Source organism: Larimichthys crocea, chromosome X, assembly GCF_000972845.2.
Source record: "Larimichthys crocea isolate SSNF chromosome X, L_crocea_2.0, whole genome shotgun sequence".
NCBI classification, from domain to species: Eukaryota; Metazoa; Chordata; class Actinopteri; family Sciaenidae; genus Larimichthys; species Larimichthys crocea.
This window is the reverse complement of record NC_040020.1, coordinates 21099150-21116981: the sequence shown is the minus strand read 5'-3', so window position 1 is coordinate 21116981 and position 17832 is coordinate 21099150. Positions and strand designations below refer to the sequence as shown.

Genomic DNA, 17832 nt, shown 5'->3' with positions numbered 1-17832 from the left:
TTCCCACAGGCCCAAAATAGTAACAACATTTTAAATTTTCAACTTCAACTTGTTGATCTATGTTAAAAAAGTTAAAAAACACACAGATAGGCACTTGCAATAACTAAACTGAAGTGAATTATGGTGGCAAGAGTTTTCTAACCTATTTTGAAAGATTGATACTTTTTTTGCTTTATGATTCTGGATCACCTTCAGTATCTACTGTAACTGCTGGGTCACTGACTCAGTATTCACAATACCCAGATTTTTGGGTCAGACTGGCCTTCCCCTCTCACCTCATTTTTTTTTGTCTCTTCATTCACCCCTTATAAAGACATAAATAAAATACCTCAAAATACCAAAAATCTAAATCAGGAGTATGCCTACAATAGAAAGATGTGAGGCTTAAAACATTTCAATTTATACAATCTTCAAATCGACTCAAAATAAGAAAGCCACTGCAAAAAGAAAGGGAAAAAAAGCCTCTCCAAGAAGAATTTGAACATTTTTGACTTTGGTGCCTCCTGCTGTATCAAAAAGACACCTTTGCAGACAAAGTAATCATAATTACATACAAGGTCTACACATAGTGGCTTTAAGTGTGACACTGAATTACAACAAGTTAAAGTGCTGCAGGATTAAGACCTGGAAATGACTTTGCATTTTTACACTTTTGCCCTTGTCTGACTGAATGTTTTATAATTAGATACCTAAAATGCCATAAAATATTTTAAAGTTTTGTTCTGCATCATAAAATATGACATGTGAATTTTTAAGCTTTTATGTGTCCTAAAAAGGATTTTGCTAACAAGGGGCTAAATAACACTACAGAGGTTGTTGTTGGGGACATTAAACGTTATCACACCGAACACTTAAAGCTTAGTGGTGGTGATGTTAAAGTCATGTGACATTGGTGTAGCTGGTTAATAGCCTTACGTTATGTTTTTTACTTCTGGCGATTGCATTTACGCTTCAAATATCATACAAGTCGTATTAATTCTCAGATTATCTTGCTGTTTAAAACTAAAAAATAATGAAATGCTTCACTGGAAACTTCCAAGATAAACTGAACTGGAACAGTGATGTTCAAGTGTCTCCTAACCCACTCAATAATTGGAATCTCTCTACAGATGGTTGATATGGTTGTTGAAATCAAAACAAATTTTCCAGCCTGTGCTCTGTTGAACAACCTCCCACACACTGCAATATACTAGTCATAATTTCAACAGCTCAACAATAAATAGATGGTGCTACGACTCAGGCACCAGCATTGCAAGTCAAATTTTTATAGGCAATGATGTTAATGGTGTTCAGGGGGAACCAGGCCCCATGGTTCATTTGTTTATGATCAGGGCTTTGGGGGAATTACAGTATGCAATGTTGCGTTAACTGATGTAGAGCCCTGCATGAGGGAAACCAGTGTGTGTGTTCACACCTGACAGGTCGGTCACAGTCAAACTACCCACAACCAACTGGAACTTGGTGCTCTGTATATTCACATTCCAGGAAGTAGATCAGGGGTTTTCAAACTACATTAGTCAAGTCATCACAAGAACTTTTGATTTGGGTCAATGACTCTTACCTTTACTCTGCCAGAGCACTGAATATTGTTTCTATAGCTTCACAACTATCTGAAAAACACATACCACTGGCATTATTATAGGTACCTTGTGCAGTTTTTGACATCTAGTAGAGCCGTGGAGCAACTTTTCCATGAGTGGGTCCTCATTTTGTCTTTTGCACATGCGCAAGGGCACCCACACTGTGCCACTGATCTCTTTACAAGCAGCCAAATTCCATGTTTGCTGTTGTTCATTCAATGTCTAACTGTAAGCTTGATCAATCTGCTCATCTCACGCTGTATATAATAAATAACTGATAAATAACTATCTTTCCCAAAATGCATAAGTATTTAAGTATAAAAGTCCAGAACTTCAATCCTTTTGCAGGCATTGAAAACACAAAACAACACTGAATCAAATCTTAATTTGACTATGCATTAAGAAGCTTTATTTTTTCAACTTTAACCCTTAAATCATAAAACAATGTAAAAGAATTCAGAACTAAACTCAAAAACAGGTTAGAGTAAAGTATAAAACAAGTGATACTGCAGCAAAAATAAAAATGACCTGTTTTATTACACTTATTCCTAAAACCTAAACCTAAAACCTATCTCCTATAGTCATTAAAAACACACTCAACACTCTGTTGAGCTCATTAACTAACTGATTTGACACAATCTCAGTCTTTAACAGACATTCATGTACAGGTAAACTTTTCCACTGGCAGCTTTGTAAAGGAGCAGGAGGAGTGTGGCTCCGAGAGCCCTCAATGCAACTCTGGTCAGGGACTGCATCCCCCCGTTGCTTTATTCACCAGTTGGTCTGTCTGCTGGGTACTGGGCAGGTAGTGTACTGTGGGCTTATCAAATATTGCTTGCTGACAACAGCTTCCTGCTGCTGCAGGAAACAAGTGTGATCAAAGTGCTGAAACTTACCCTATAGAGGTTCAGAGTTGGTGATAATTCCCTGTGTGGTGACATAATGATCATGTGATCCAGTGTTCAATGATTTGTGCAGCTTTACGCTGCGGACACACAGGAGGTGGAAGAGTTGCCCTCTTTCATTCAGCTTTTCAGACAGAGCACAGTGCAGAGTTCTGCAGCCAGCTTGTGATCATTTTGCCATCTGTTCTACTTTATTCTTACTTTATTCAGCTTGACGAGAAGCAGCATCTCTTGTTGACCGGCCCTAAGAATTACGATTCTGATGCGAGACTTGACCCTTGACCATATGTTGTGCTGGGAGGCTGTTAATGTGGAATTTTCCTTTCGCTCACTGATGAAGGTTGATAAAAGGCAGTTAAAGTTTTGAATTCTGCATACTGTGCTATAAATATACAAAGTGACCTCCCTGGCCTGCTAGGTAGCCATACTGACACTCCCAGACAGTCCAGAAATATAGCCTACCTGAGTTGCTAGCTTTGCTAAGCTTACAACACATTTACTATACAGAGATATTTACAAACAAATGTGCTTCAGTTACTCAGTGACTGTCAAAGCTCTAGCATACTCCAAAGTGGACACAGAGAGTCTTGCTGATAATCATGGTTCGCTCCAACTACTGATGCATCACACACTACATGGCCACCATAGTGATTGTCCTCTGTTACACTTTCTAAATTTGCTGGGTGAGAGGAAGCTAGAAGAGTTTGGGAGTTAAGTTACACTTTAATAACTTTTTTAATGTATACTGCTGCTTTTCAATTCAGTTTCATATTCTTACTAATTTATATAATATCACATATTTATCAAAGCCAACAGTAGATGGCAGTGATGAGCAACATTCATATTCACCTTACTGGTTCTGGTTTAGATGTTAATCTTCAGTAATTACTTTAGGTTACTGTACTAACCTTTTTCCAAAAAGTTCAACCAAATTCAACCAAAGCCTTTGTCACAGTTTGTGGCCTGAGAGCTCCAGCTGATGCAGTGATAGTATGATTGAAGATGTGTGTGTGTTTTTAAAGCTTCCAAAGATAAGGTTAGATTGTGTGTGTGTAGGACCATTTCTCCCCGGGCTGGGAGCCAGTGGGTCCAAATGGGCTCCGTTGGCCGTCAGATTCTTGTTTGACACAATTGAGGAACCCCCCCCCCCAACCAACCATATCAACACACACAAATATCTACCTACACTATAAACATACTCACACACCGTCTGCTGCTTACCCACCTACTTTGCTCGCCCTGTATCCCCCGCCTCTTCCCATCCCCTTTCTCCCCTCTTAAACTCCCTCACCCCGCCAACCTGCGTCCTTTGCTTGCTTCCCTCTGCCCCCACTCTTGCCTTCCCATCAGCCCCCTCATCCCTCCGCCTCATCGTCTGTGTGCTGACAGGTCGATGTCACAGTGGTGCTGACTTATGGGCTGTGAGGATTCTGCCCTGTCAGGAACGACTCTCTCCTCTTGGAATACAAATGCAAACACACACATGTACACACAGAGTCAGGTGCACACATGCAAGCACTCCCGCACATACCTGTTGGAGCTCGCCAGAATTCATACACACCAACATGTAACACACACACTGTGCTCTGTTCATGTTGCTTTTAATCCTCAGTCGTAAAAGGAAAGCTCTCAGAATAACAGTCAACAGAGAAAAGAATTTAGATTGACTTCCATTAAGTATGAATGTGTTTGAGCCCGAATCATTATCAGCAGCTGCAGCTTATTACATATATCAGAGTCAATGTTGACAGATGCAAAAATAAATTATAATAAGTATTATGAATATTTAATATGCTGTATTTATATGCAGTTTTTATGTAAATTCATATTCCTTATTTTGATTTTTTTATTTAAGTATCTAATTTCCTGCTACATTTACCGTTCATTATTTATTTACTGTTACATTATTGGTGATAAACATTATTGTCATTTTTATAGACACAAATGTTTTTTTACAGCTTTTTCATAATCAAATATTAGGCCAGAAATCCATTTCTTTCTGCATGAGAGAGCCTTTATTGTAAAGGCAATAAAGGCTGTGACTTTGTGTGTGGTGGGGTGTGTAGAAGGCTGCCCTTTAATTTAATCAATCACTGCTTGGAAAAAAAATAGAGATTGTACACTACAATACTAGTGGGCTCATATTTCATTGCAGTGTCTGAAAACACAATCATGGTGTGATGTGGTATATGTTTTTCTTAAGTGTTACATTTAGTGGTAAAATGAGATTACAGGTATCAGCTTCAAGATTAAAAAAAAAAAAAAAAGGATGAAACAATGTATGAGTTTGTGTACTGACCGGGTGTAGCAGACTGCGGAGGCAGGTGACTTCCTTCTGCAGGTCTTTAGTCTGGACCAGCAGCTGGTTGCAGACTGTCAGGGCCTCCTTCTTCGGGTCCAGTGAGAAGACCAGCTACATGGAGAACCAAAGAGACAGAGACCAAATTTTAGTTTATGAATCTAGCTGAATAGCAGGTGAGATAGAAAGAGCAACTAACAAAGACATTAGCAGACAGAGTATGCATTTATAAAAAGTATTTGGCCTCAGCATTCGGGTGACAGGAGGGGACAGTGTCTGGTGTACAGCCTTAACTTTGCAATACATACGCAATTGAATGTAGTTTATTTTAGGTTTATCCATTCGAAATATTATTCCTACTCTACATGTTGTGCTTCCAACATGTCCTCCATGTTATAAGCTCCTTTATCGAAAAAAAATTCTAAACTCAATTCAAAACGAGGGCTTTAATATAGTTTACCACATTCGGCAAACAAATTGCCCACAAGTGCTACTGTTGCCAAAATGTCAGCAAGCTAGCACAAACTGGCAGCTAATGCGTCGACACCTGGCTGGTAAGCCCTAAATGAGTGCACCATCAAAGACGACATGTACCTGAGAGGTTTGGCGGGGGAAGCGGCTGACGACATCCTGAATCGCCTCTGTCAGGTAGAAGCACTGCTGCCTGACACTTATCAAGAAGTTATGTAGGTCCTCACTCCTGCAAAACACAAGCAAAATATTGACAAGGAATCATACAAAAACAAATGAAATAGATATACACTATATTTATATTTATTTTTGTATAGATAATATTTAAACAGCTACAATTATCATTTATTGTTACATACTGCATGTACATGTGCATTTTTATAGTGCAGTGAGAGTATCAGTCGATTACTTGTTGGTTCCAGCTTCTTAAACATGATGACTTCTCTGGGTTTTAGAATGATAGTTTGGATAAAACAAGCCATTTAAAGATGTAACTTTGGGCTCTGGGAACTTGTGATGGGCATTTGTCACAATTCCCTGACATCTTATACTAAACAATTGATAGATTAATCATTAAAAGAATCCACAGATTGACAATGGATATAATCATTAGTTACATCACTAAAATTTAAAAAATGCAACTACTATTAAGTGTTATGGAATTTTCTATCCTTAGGTTACACATGATTACGTGTGGGTCTTGTGGTCCTCGGCAGTGTTAATTGTTGTTGTTGTCTTTGACTAGGTGCCACCATATCTCAACACTGTGGTGGCCAGGGTCGAAGAGACCTGTTGCTGCATTCCTAGTCATAATAGATAGCTTATACAGATAATGCCATTGTAGCTTTAAAGTTGAAGTCAACAGCTTTACCTCTCTCTCTAAAATGTGAGCCCTAAGGAGTTGTAAAAATAAAAAAAAACAAGGAAAGGCCTACTGAAGATGCAGAGCATTGACAGGGCAGACAGATTGATAGTTCAGACCAAACTTTGTGTTAACATTCTTCATGCATTTTCCTTGAGACCACCTCACCAAACTCTATAGAAAATTGAGCAGGTGGCCAAGCCTTCCCCCCACCTCTTCATGCTAACCCATGCTGTCATCCCTCCCTGAAAACATCCACCTTAAATGATTAGTTATTTATATTCATCAACCCCTCTGTCCCTATCTTCCCATCCCGTGGTCCTGTGGGATATTGATAGCTCTTATCTTAATGGTACATTTCCCTTGGTGAGGGGACTGGGCAGCCAGCCGTCCTGGCCCTCCTCACACTCTATCAGAGGGGCGAGTAAACACTGTCAGTCAGCCTGTGCTGCACCCTCACCTCCCTTCTCCTCGCTGTTAGTTTATCTAGGGAGCAGAGAGTGATGATGGGCCCCCAGTGGGAAGATCGTTGAAGGGATTGTAGATGGAAAGGACGTTATGTTGTGTTATGTGGTAATGCTGATAGAGGATGCATGTGTGCCACTTTGTGGTGAACTTAATTTTTCCCAAGGAAAATCAATTGGGCATACCTGCCATTTTCTAGCAGCTCCTGGGAGAAGAGTGATACACATTTACTTTCACTGCACATGTTTTCCTGTTAAAATCAGACCAAGCCTCCAGGGAGCGCAGTGGCCTTTGAAACCAATTTGCCATAGTGGCCAAACCGTGTAATGACAGCAAGGGCTTCCATCACGCACTGACCAAAAAAGACTTCTTCTCATAAGCTTTGCCAGTTTGTGCTAAACTGGAGGTTAGCAGCTCTGCCATGCTCTCCCGGCTCGACCTGGTGTGTCCTGATGAGTTTCCAAGTCAGGTTGGCTGTGCAATTAATCGAATTTTGATCACGATTTTCTGAGAGACGCGCATGCGCAATACATTCCATTTCACGCGGCCCCGCTGACTAACAGGATAGCCCATACTCCCTCACGCAGCTGAAGAGTGAGGAGGTGTGTCGTTTGGTGTTCAAAAACAGTGAGTGAGATTGAAAGCGAAAGAGATTGAGAAATGGCAGAAGGAGGGCAGAGTCGTTTGGTTGCCAAAAAGGGTAAAAGAAGTCCTCTTGTATGGGAACACTTCGGATTCGAAGAATCCGACGAGAAGCAGCAGCACATAATGTGCAAGATTTGCTACAAGGTAATAGCCGCTCTCCTTGGTAACACTACAAATTTATTCAACCATCTCAAACAAAAGCACAAAGTCACTCATGATGAATTAATAAAGAAACAAAAAGACAAAGCCAGTGCCACAACCAGCAAGACGTCAACGCAAACTCAGTCATCGATCACAGACACATTGTTTAATGCGACTACTTATCCGACAAGTTCGGAGAGGCACAAGACATTAACAGCTGCCAATGGATATTTCTTAGCTAAAGATATGCATCCCATTAATATAGTCGAGAGTGAGGGTTTCAAGAAGATGCTTATTGCCTTTGATAAACGTTATGCGTTGCCATCTCGGCACCATTTCACCAGAATGGTTCTGCCATACATGTATCGACAATTTCGGGAAGAAGTCACAAAAGAAGTGTCTAAAGTGGACGACTTTGCGGCAACGACAGATCTATGGTCCAGTCGTACAACGGAGCCTTATATCAGCCTAACAATCCATTTCATAGACACAGAATTCAATTTGAAAGTAAAGTGTCTCCAAACGGCGTTCATGCCTGAAGACCATACGGGACAAAATATCACAGATGGACTGAGAGAAGCTCTGGCAGAATGGGGATAAAAATGAAGGAAAGATGGTGTGCATCACAACGGATAATGCAGCCATTTTATTCATTAAATATATAGAAATTGCCGAACAACTGAATACATAGTTAATTTTGGATACATGTATGTTTTTCTATGCCTTATAAATGTTCCATAAAGTATATTTATTTTATTGATTTAATGCTTTATACATTGCAAAACAGCTGTAAAGTAAAGCTGTAAAATTTATTTTCAATTTGAATATTTTGCTTAAAGAATCAATAACAAAGTGTTTTTTGAGAGAGAGAGAGAGAAATGCTGAATAAACGCATTGTGAAACTCAAAATCGTTTGAATAATTTCAATGATGATAATTCAACGTGATTTCAATATTGACCAAAATAATCGTGATATTGATTTTTTTCATAATCGAGCAGCCCTATCAGGGTAGGATATATGATCTATCCAGCATGTTCCTATCTGCCCATTACTGAAAAAAAGCAAAGTGGCTGAAGCGCTTTGAGATTTGCTTAACAAATACTAGAGAACAGAATCTGTGAGAAAGCAATCCAAACTCTGTGGACTGGATCGTCCATCTGTCAGTCAATGGGCAGTGTTCTCAACATAGCACACGAAACTCCCATCAACAAAGACAACCCAACAACATCCAGAATCAGAATTACATCTAGGCAACTCTCATCCACAACTGGTAAACCATGGGGAAAATGGGATGGGAAAAGCATCCTTTTGAGTCAACAGTTCTTCTCCAATAGCCTGGGCAAGGCCCTGTCTCCCCTTTCTGAGTTGTCTGATAGTTTGTCAGAATGTCTTTAAGGCCAAACAGAAGTCATTCTTTAGTTTATTGGCTAACAAATCTCTTCCCACACACATTTTTTGTTTGTTTTTGCAACCCCAGTAACTGCATTTCATATGGTCTTCCACTACCAGTCTTTGATTCAGAAGTCCCCTTTGATAACCAAGCCCGAAGATATGTGTCTTTAGCTTTAGCCCTGATAGGCACCACTGACTTTATGGCCAGAATTCCAAGTAGCTGGCTTTGCACATGGCCCACAAATTACAAGTCCCCATCCTGCCCTGAGATTCTAATGCAGCAGGCCTAGGTTAGATCTTTTGGCTTAGTCTGACCCGGGTCAACAGGCCCCACCATTAAGTGCTCAGCTATAAGGTGACAATGCTTCAATTGCTGCTAAATCGTATTTAGCTATGAAGAGACGATCTGTCTAACAGTCCCGTCTACCAGTTTTATGGTACCAGGTGTGTTTTGTATATTCTAGAGAAAATTCCAGAGCACAAGCTTTACCCCGTGTATCAGCTGTAGCATGCTAGTTGACTAAGCTGATGAAGTGTCACTAGACCACTGTATGGGAGCATTTCCGCCGGCCCTTATGACTACTTTAAGCTTAATTTTCCTTCTGTTGTGTTTTCCACAGGAAGGATAGGAGAGGAAATGTTCTTAAGATGAATTTTCTACTATTTTCCATTTTTTGTGTGAAATAAGGATCCTGAAGGAGCTCTTAAGGAGGTTTGGCATTGATCAAGCCTTCCATCACTCTCAATAACCATCCCCTCTCTCTATTGGACTGTCTCTCATCCGGCAGGCGAAGGCGGGTGAAACCACTAGAGCCTAGTTCTGCTGAGGATTCATGAAGTGATGGGGTGTGGTGCGATGGCTTTGTTTGGCCCCTACCGCTGGCTCTCCTTTGCTCATTGCAACCTCCCATCGCCTCTCACCTTACAAATCATTACAGCTCCGCTTAAACCATTAGGGCCTGGCTCAGGGCTCAGCTACGGAGATTTGGGGGAGGGGGCTACAGAGCTAGGACAGTGAGATGCTCATGGACTGCTCATGGGCTGATGGATGACTTCCAGTGGAGGAGGACAGACGGAGTATTACGAGGAGATGGAGGAGGGCTGGATGTGGGGGAGGGTTTAAGGTGTGTGGCTGACAAGTGTTTAAATTTTTGCTACTACAGTCAACTTTGTTTCTGGCTTTGTGCAGTGTTTGTGGAATACCTTTTTTTTGCAACTGACACTTTATCAGACATTTCTAGTGGACTGAAAAAAAGGTTTTCAAATACTGTACGGATTCTTAAATACCTTTTGACAGATTTTCTGTCAGACACCACAATCTACAATAATAAGATAAGATAGGAACGTTAAAGTGCAGAGAATGAAGCCTCTGATCAGGTTATTAGTCATTCTAATCTTATAATACCCCCTTCCTAAAGTAATGCTCAAACTAACACATTTTCCCCTTGAACAGTTCGAGAGCATTTTGTATGTCCTAAGCCTTCTGGGAATAAAGATGTGGTACCCTACCCATTGCCCGCAGCTCCCAGTTGGCTGATTTTGTCTAGGTCCACTTTGTCCAGTTGCATCTGCTGTATAGCGCTCAACAGCTTCTGTACGTCCACCGGGTCTGTGATACCAACCTGGCAAATGTAAGAAAAATATTTCTCTCTCTTTCTTTTGATATATGTTCAAAAATGATTAATCTGTATCATTATTCTTCAGCTACTTGCTCCAGGAATTCTAGTTCTAATATTTAAGTTAAACCCAATATATTTTCATTACTGCACCACTAAATGAAGTGAAAAATTCTTGATGCAGAGATGTAATTTCCTACATGTTTACCTGTCTACCACAATGAAGTATGTTTCATGTCTGAAAGTCTAGAACAGTTAGCTATTACAAACGCAATATTCCAGATGAAGTGCACCAGATGCAATAATTTGACATTTTTATGACAGCTGTGAGAACTACAGAGAGGTTTACAGAGATATAACTGAAAGAATGATCCTGGAATACACAGGCTATCAGTTTAATCTCTCACCCCCTTATTTTTACTGAACTTGTGGCCTTAAACAGCTATGACATCAGTAGCTACACTCGTCTCTTTATGGGGCACTCTGAAGGCTGGCAGTGAGCAAAAGAGCTGACAGACAAACAGATGTTAAGAGTCATCCTCTACCTTCTCCAGGTCCTCCATCTCCATGGTCAACAGGTAGTTCCAGGTGATGTCATGTTCCTGTGCATATATATATATATATGTGTGTGTGTGTGTGTGTGTGTGTGTGTGTGAGAAAACAGAGTAAGAAAGAGAAAACATCACTCGGCATTTACCGAACCAAAACTTCTACAGCTGCTCCAGAACCCAGCACCTGAAACAGATGTACCTGCATAAGGCTTTGCCATATTGTGACTACTTGAGCTGACCCTTTTAATTCTAATTCGGGCCAAGAGAATCCAGTATAGTAGATCCATTATGAAGCACTGAGTAAAATATGTAAACTACTCATCTCAAGACATGTTCCCAAGCATGTAAATGCCATTCTGTTAATAATGCAGCTGTGCTTGACACATTTGGAATCACTGTATCTCATAGTTCTAATACTATATTGTACTGTGTAGCAACATTTTATCACTGCTAACTATCTTGGCATCATTGAGATAAGAGAAATAAAAAAGGCACTGTGCATACATAATTTAATCAGTACTTACAGTCATGATGTCAGTGAGGTAGCTGAGATCGAGGCCGTGTAGGAGGAGCTCAAGTTCATCAAGCTTGGTTACACTGAGGGGGCAGAGACCTGGCCTTTAAGGACTACTGACCTTTTCTTTTCCATATTGTAAACCCAAACTGAGTTGGATTAATGTGGATTAATAGAGGCATCCTGAGTAGTGCATGGTTGTAATAATGCTAATTTGTTCAAAATCTTACAGCATACTGAAAAAGGAGGTTATCCTTTAAGTCTTGTTTTAAGCAGCAGCAGTAAATCTACCCTACTAAGGTGCCCTTAAGCAAAAACTACACACCTTCCACTTCCAGTGTTCTTGAACTGAACCTTTGACCTCCCTCCGTTTATGTTCCGTGGAAATAACTGTGCATAAGGAAACGCTTTTGTTCTTTTGGGGATCAAATCTGTGCACCCAAAGTGTCAGTGAGTTCAGACACATCAGAGTAACCACAGTGTACACGCAGCTTCAGTTTGACTGTTGATATGACAAGCTTTATGAACAAGCATGCGTCTCTTCTCACGACGTTCAAAATATGTGAAATGCCTTACTTGGGTTTAACGTCAGTGTATCTGACAGCTAAAATGATTACAGGCTGTGATTCCTGGTGCCAGACATGCTGGAATACAATGTTTTTGGCTGATAATTGCCCAGCTGTGCCCAAATGGACTAAACACTCACACAAGTGGTTTATTATTGTTTATGTCTGGTTGAATGATGGTTCAACAACACCTGCTGCACAGGCACTGGTTTACAGAGAATCCAATAGGGGGCAACAAGAATGCAGGCTACAGTGAATGATGGGATGCTGCGTTGACAACAAATGGATATAAAATCACTGATACATTACAATTTAATCTCTGAATGATCTACATTAAACTGCTGACTATCAGTGACTTAGAAAAACTGTTTAGTGCAGAGAAGGTTTAGTACCATTACATTCACTTTACAGATTTACACTTAAAGAGCAGACAACTACAGTTTCTGCTCTTATTCATTTTAGTACTGAAGCGTATCGATAATGTAGTTACTCAAGGACTTAAATGTGCCTGTATCACAAAGAGAGTTCAAATCTTTGGGCTACTTTATTAACTTGGCTTTAATAAACCACCCATGACCCTGCACTCTTAACTGTTGCGTTTTTCTCTTACTCTGTGCTGCTGCCACAGTATTGTAAATCGCAGTGCACTCTGCAGGATAAACGTTGCAGTGACACAAATATATTACACTGAGCATGTTTTTTTTGCATCATATACCAGAAAAAATGTTCTGAATGTTATCAGTTGGCTGAAGTACCAGGTACATTTATACCAAACTCCTGAGAACATGTCAGAACCAGGCAGAGGAGACAGTATGTGGTGCACTAGGACTTTAAGACCAGGATGCACACTTTTAATAGCACTTACTGTGTTCAAAAGTGATGTTTTCATACTGTACATAATGATAAAACCTAGTTTAAGCTTAAGTCTTTGAGTTAAACACAACACCTAGCATGTATATGAGTTAGGAGGTGATGGACTGGACTAACTAAAATCAAGTAAAGCGTAAATACTACATTTCTCATAATCGGAGGTGAGATGTATTTAAGAAAAGTGGAGTGCAACAGCAGTATAATCAACAAGCAATTATTTGTTTCTGCCTCTGAAGTAAGAGGAAAATGACATAACATCTAACTGCATCAGGCTTGAAGAATAAATAGTAGTAGATGATCTGGATAGTGGTGAGCACGTTAACACATTGTATGTCAAACCTGCTCAAAACCTGAAGGCACTAGGTGCAAGTCTTAGATCGTCTTACCTTTCCCTAGATGGTCCCAGTTCAGAATTGGTCTTGAACAACTTTGAGAGGGTTTCCTCCATGGAGCTGAAAGCCTCGAGAGTAGAGACTTGAGATAGAGAGGCCAGGATCTTGCTGATCTGTGAAAAGACACTGGGGTGAGTATACTCATGTTGAAAATGTCCTCGTCAGTCCAGCACAGCAAAAGTACTGATCACTAATGTCACAATGGAAAATATTTTAAATGACAATTTCTTACTCAAATAAAAGAAAACCTTTTTGTGAGTAAACTGAACAAAAAAACATAAATGACCTTTAGGTACCTGTGTGTGTTTGTATGTCACAGCCAGGTCAGCAGGGCTCTTGCCAGTGTTGGTCCTTATGGTTTTGTCTGCTCCCAGCTGGAGGAGTTTCAGCACTGCCTCCACTCTGCCATACTGCACTGCTATAGACAAAGCCTGAGAGGAAGCATGAGTATTACATACAAAAATGTCAAATGTATCAAAGGTTATCAATATTAAACGTATCAAACTAATTGTACTTTGTGACTTTCACATTTCAACTGAAGGGACCTACGATGACAAAAACAGAAAAAGTGTGACACACCGTGAATCCATTGCTATCTTGGACATTGATTTCTGCCCCATGGGACACCAGCAAGTTGATGACTTTACTGTAGCCCTCCCTAGCTGCCAGCATCAGGCAGGTCAACTGAGACCTGACAAGAACAAGTGACAAGAAAGTAAGGAAGAGATAAAGATAAAAGACAATAAAAGAGGAGAATATTGAAGAGAAACACAAGACAGGTAATTATGCTAGAGGAATTAAGAGAAAGTTAATGAGCCGAGGAAAATATAATATATATATATTTTTTTTAAAGTATAGGTAGAACAAAAGAGGTTATTCCTGAGATGAGAACATTAAATGGCTGAACAGGAGCAATGATGAAAGAAGCCACCAGGGGGCAACAAACACTAGATTATTCACCAACTTCAACTCGGATTTGTACGACCATACGTGGTGTGTGTGTGTGTGTGTGTGTGTGTGTGTGTGTGTGTGTGTGTGTGCGTGTGCGTGTGCGTGCAAGTAATTCCTACAGGGTCTGATTAAAAAGGGTACAGCTTTCTCAACCATCAAGGTGCACATGGCAGCTATTTCAGTCTGCTATACTGGCTTTTAATGTAGAGGGATAATGTTACAGAGTGCCTACATCTAGACCACTAGCTACTGTGAATTAGTATAAAAAAAGTTTTGATATTTGAGTATTTTAGAGGAATCACTTATTTTCTCAGAAACCTCCTTATTGTCATCATGCATAGGAAAACTAGACATTCTATATGCACATACTGTATATTACATGCAAAACAAATCTAAAGTAGGCATGTCTGTAAAGGGGAGACTCATTAGTATCTATAGAACCCATTTTCAATCAGAGGTCTTGATATATAGTTACCTTTTGAATTGAGTAAATCATTCTCTGGTTCTAGCGTGTTAACTGTCAGGAGTCATCTATCCAAACTTTTTAAACCACTCCTCTTCCAATTGTACTTCTTCCCCAACTGAGCTTAATAAAGAACTTGTGTGTTAACTACCATCATATTGTCTAAACCTCAGTCCAAGGTAGTGTATTAGCTATTTGTTTGAAAAGGGACAATAGATTGGAACATACAGATCAATATTGTAGAGGTAGTTTATGCTTTAGGAGTAGTTTGGAAAGTTTTCTGGCTTGACTCTTTCTCTTCGCCATTGAAGGAGCTACAAACCTCCAAACCATGTTTTGAGTATTTGATAAATCTGATTTCCATCCGAGTATTCCTTTAAACACAATATACATAAGTAATTAAAATGAGTTAATATACTGTAGTGGTTACAGAGCATCCTGTAATCAAACACAAACACACACATCTCAACAGCCAACAGTTGTTGAATGGAAGACTTGAATAGACCTTTTCCCACACATAAACTGGTATTCATAAAAGAAGAATCTACTGTGAAAATGTGTAAACCTCACCCACACTTCAGACCAGGCATACGCACAGTTTTTACAGTAGCTGCAGGAGACATCTGATGAGATGGCGTGAAATATAAGGTGAGGGATATAACCCAAGATTAAAATATTATTCAGGCTGGCTCATTTCACTAAAGGTTACCATTTTCACAGGGACCATGGAGTTCTGTAAAATGTCACTCAAAGATTCATTTAATATCAATATTTATGAGTGATGAACTTGATCTTTTTATTGAAATTGTAGCGATTACTTCCTTATGTAGTGATCTTTTCCTTTGATCCTAAATAGCAAAACACTTTGTACGGTCTACTTCAATACGAGCTGAGCTCTAGAAATTAATCATTGATCATCTTTCTGATGTTTAATAATAATGGTAATATCACCAACAACAATGGTTTATAGGTACATATAATGAATTAGTGGCATGGGTGTTATAAATAGCCACAGGTGTGCATGATGGTTGCATGTAATGATAGTTGTTTTGATGCTGTTGGCGAACTAGTTAAATTGTATTTTTTCTTCTTTGTTGTTGTTCTCAATGTATGTATGACGGATTGATATGATTATGAGTGTTTCTATATCCATTTATGGATAACTGTGGAAGTGGATAGTTTGTGTACATGTGTGCCTGTTTCCACAAAGTCAGATTTATAAACCAGACATACAAAAAGAATGCTTATTTTGGTCAGAGTTTTATGCATGTGGTCCTTGGTTTTAACAACTCTGACCTTTCTAATGAGCAATTCCTCTGTTGCCTTCATTGTTTGCTTCTATTAGAACAAGAGCTGTATAGAGGTAACCTCTGTACCTCTGTATCTTATCACCTCTATCTCTAACACAGCAAGTGAGAAAAATACATCAATCTAGAGGGGTGGGAGAGTCCAAGGGTAATTCATCATTTCACTACACGGTGAGTGAGTCAACAAAAAATGCCTATCACTCTCATATTGATTGACAGGTACTTTAACATTTGGACTTTTAATACATGGACTAACACTGGATAGCTAGTAAAGTTAACGGTATCTGTTGCAGCAAAGGCTTAATTACAATATATCTTGTAAACATTCAAAGTCAAAAAATTACTGGTTGAAGATTGGTTGGTCTTTTTTGTTTTATGTTTCTGCTGGGTAATAGTAATAGATTGCTCACACAAAGTGAAATAGTTTAACTATCACAGGATTTTGTTCATAAGCATGACATGGACAGGTGCATTATGTGGCTTCAGCAGTAACCCATACATTGTACTGGACTGTTATGAAGAGGGGGCTAAGTACAGCCCAAGCATAAATTCTATTTACAATACTTCCTTTTTTGCTTTGTCACTCTGAGTTGAGCTGTACTGCCAATAAATTGTCTTGGACAGGTGGAAATCTGTGTTTGTTTTGAACACCATTATCCTTTAACAACTTTCAAATTCCAAGAAATCAAAAGTTAATGATCCATGTGAATTTAAACAAATGAACCAATGACTATGACGTGTATGACCATTTCTTAACTGACATTCTTCTACGCCCACTAATGAGGCCATTTCTCTCTGACTCAGGAGAACAGGTTGGGTAATGTTCTTAATTTCTGCTTTCATATCATGTGCCTGCTTTTGTATTTTCCCAAGGGCCTTTTGCTGTGAGACAGTTGCCAAGGTCACTCACATACTGTTTCAGTGTTCTTTGTGTCTCTGTGTGAGTGTCCTTCAGACTGTGAGATTTTGGCCAGTCTCCAAACAAACGATCAATATGCAGACAATTCACAGTAAAGGGTGTTCCTGGCTTCAGGACAGTATGAAGAATTACTTCTAAAACACCGGACACACATATATTACATGCAGGCTTAAAAATATGATCATTTGACTGACAAACTTGTACTAATGAGAAAAGTATGCAATGACTGGCTGGTTTTCTTATTACGTTTGTAGTTTGCAGTGAAAACTTTTTGAATGTTTAAACTTTTAAAGATTTTAAGTCAGGTCTTTTGGGAGTCTAATATCAAAGATGTTAAATCTCAAGTCCAAGTTAAGTCTATGCACTTTCACCTACTGTATATGCAGCCCAGAGAAACGTGTTCCAGCCTTAACACATCGATGCCAACACAGATTTTTTTTTTTTAAAAAAAAAAAAAAAAAAAAAAAAAAAAAAAGACACATGGAGACATCGTGCTCCTGCAAAACTTTGAGAGACGACAGACAATACTTGTTTACACTACAACGGAGGGACGAGCAGCTGGTGTTAATCAATGGTTTGATATTCAGACGTAAGAGGCGATGATGAGGTTTATCCTCTGCAACCACATGAACCTCATATTCTTCTTTTCAGTCTGGATGATAGAGGGTGTTGGTCCCTCCTCCTCACCACCTCCCCTCATCTGCATCATCCTGTGTCTTGTTACCTTGCTTCAAATATTTTGTCTGGGAAAGAACCAATCAATTTCCTAACGCTCCAGTGTGTCCATGTGTGTCATCAGGGGGTTTCAGGCGGTGTGTGTCGTGCCTGTAATGGCATGCTGGCAGTGACAGAGTGGCAGGGTATTAGGAAAAGCTAAACAAGAAAGCCACTGGGGGCCGAGCACTCCCTTTGACACAACAGA

At 39.6% G+C, this 17832-nt stretch overlaps 1 protein-coding gene across 4 annotated transcripts in view; it reads right to left on the bottom strand.

Moving 5' to 3' along the window:
• Nucleotides 1-17832, bottom strand: part of asz1 (ankyrin repeat, SAM and basic leucine zipper domain containing 1) — a 29134-nt gene that overhangs the window by 1031 nt on the left and 10271 nt on the right. For 2 of the 4 annotated variants that reach the window (XM_010739162.2, XM_027283795.1), the window contains exons 5-12: nucleotides 13850-13961; nucleotides 13567-13701; nucleotides 13265-13383; nucleotides 11453-11525; nucleotides 10923-10979; nucleotides 10271-10383; nucleotides 5379-5484; nucleotides 4785-4898 (exon numbers count right to left, since the gene is read on the bottom strand). In XM_010739162.2, the coding sequence (XP_010737464.1) occupies nucleotides 4785-4898; nucleotides 5379-5484; nucleotides 10271-10383; nucleotides 10923-10979; nucleotides 11453-11525; nucleotides 13265-13383; nucleotides 13567-13701; nucleotides 13850-13961 (829 nt within the window). Of the gene's footprint in view, nucleotides 1-3785; nucleotides 3943-4784; nucleotides 4899-5378; nucleotides 5485-10270; nucleotides 10384-10922; nucleotides 10980-11452; nucleotides 11526-13264; nucleotides 13384-13566; nucleotides 13702-13849; nucleotides 13962-17832 lie in introns of all 4 variants that reach the window. The other 2 variants (XR_003463075.1, XM_027283796.1) reach the window with 2 other exon arrangements.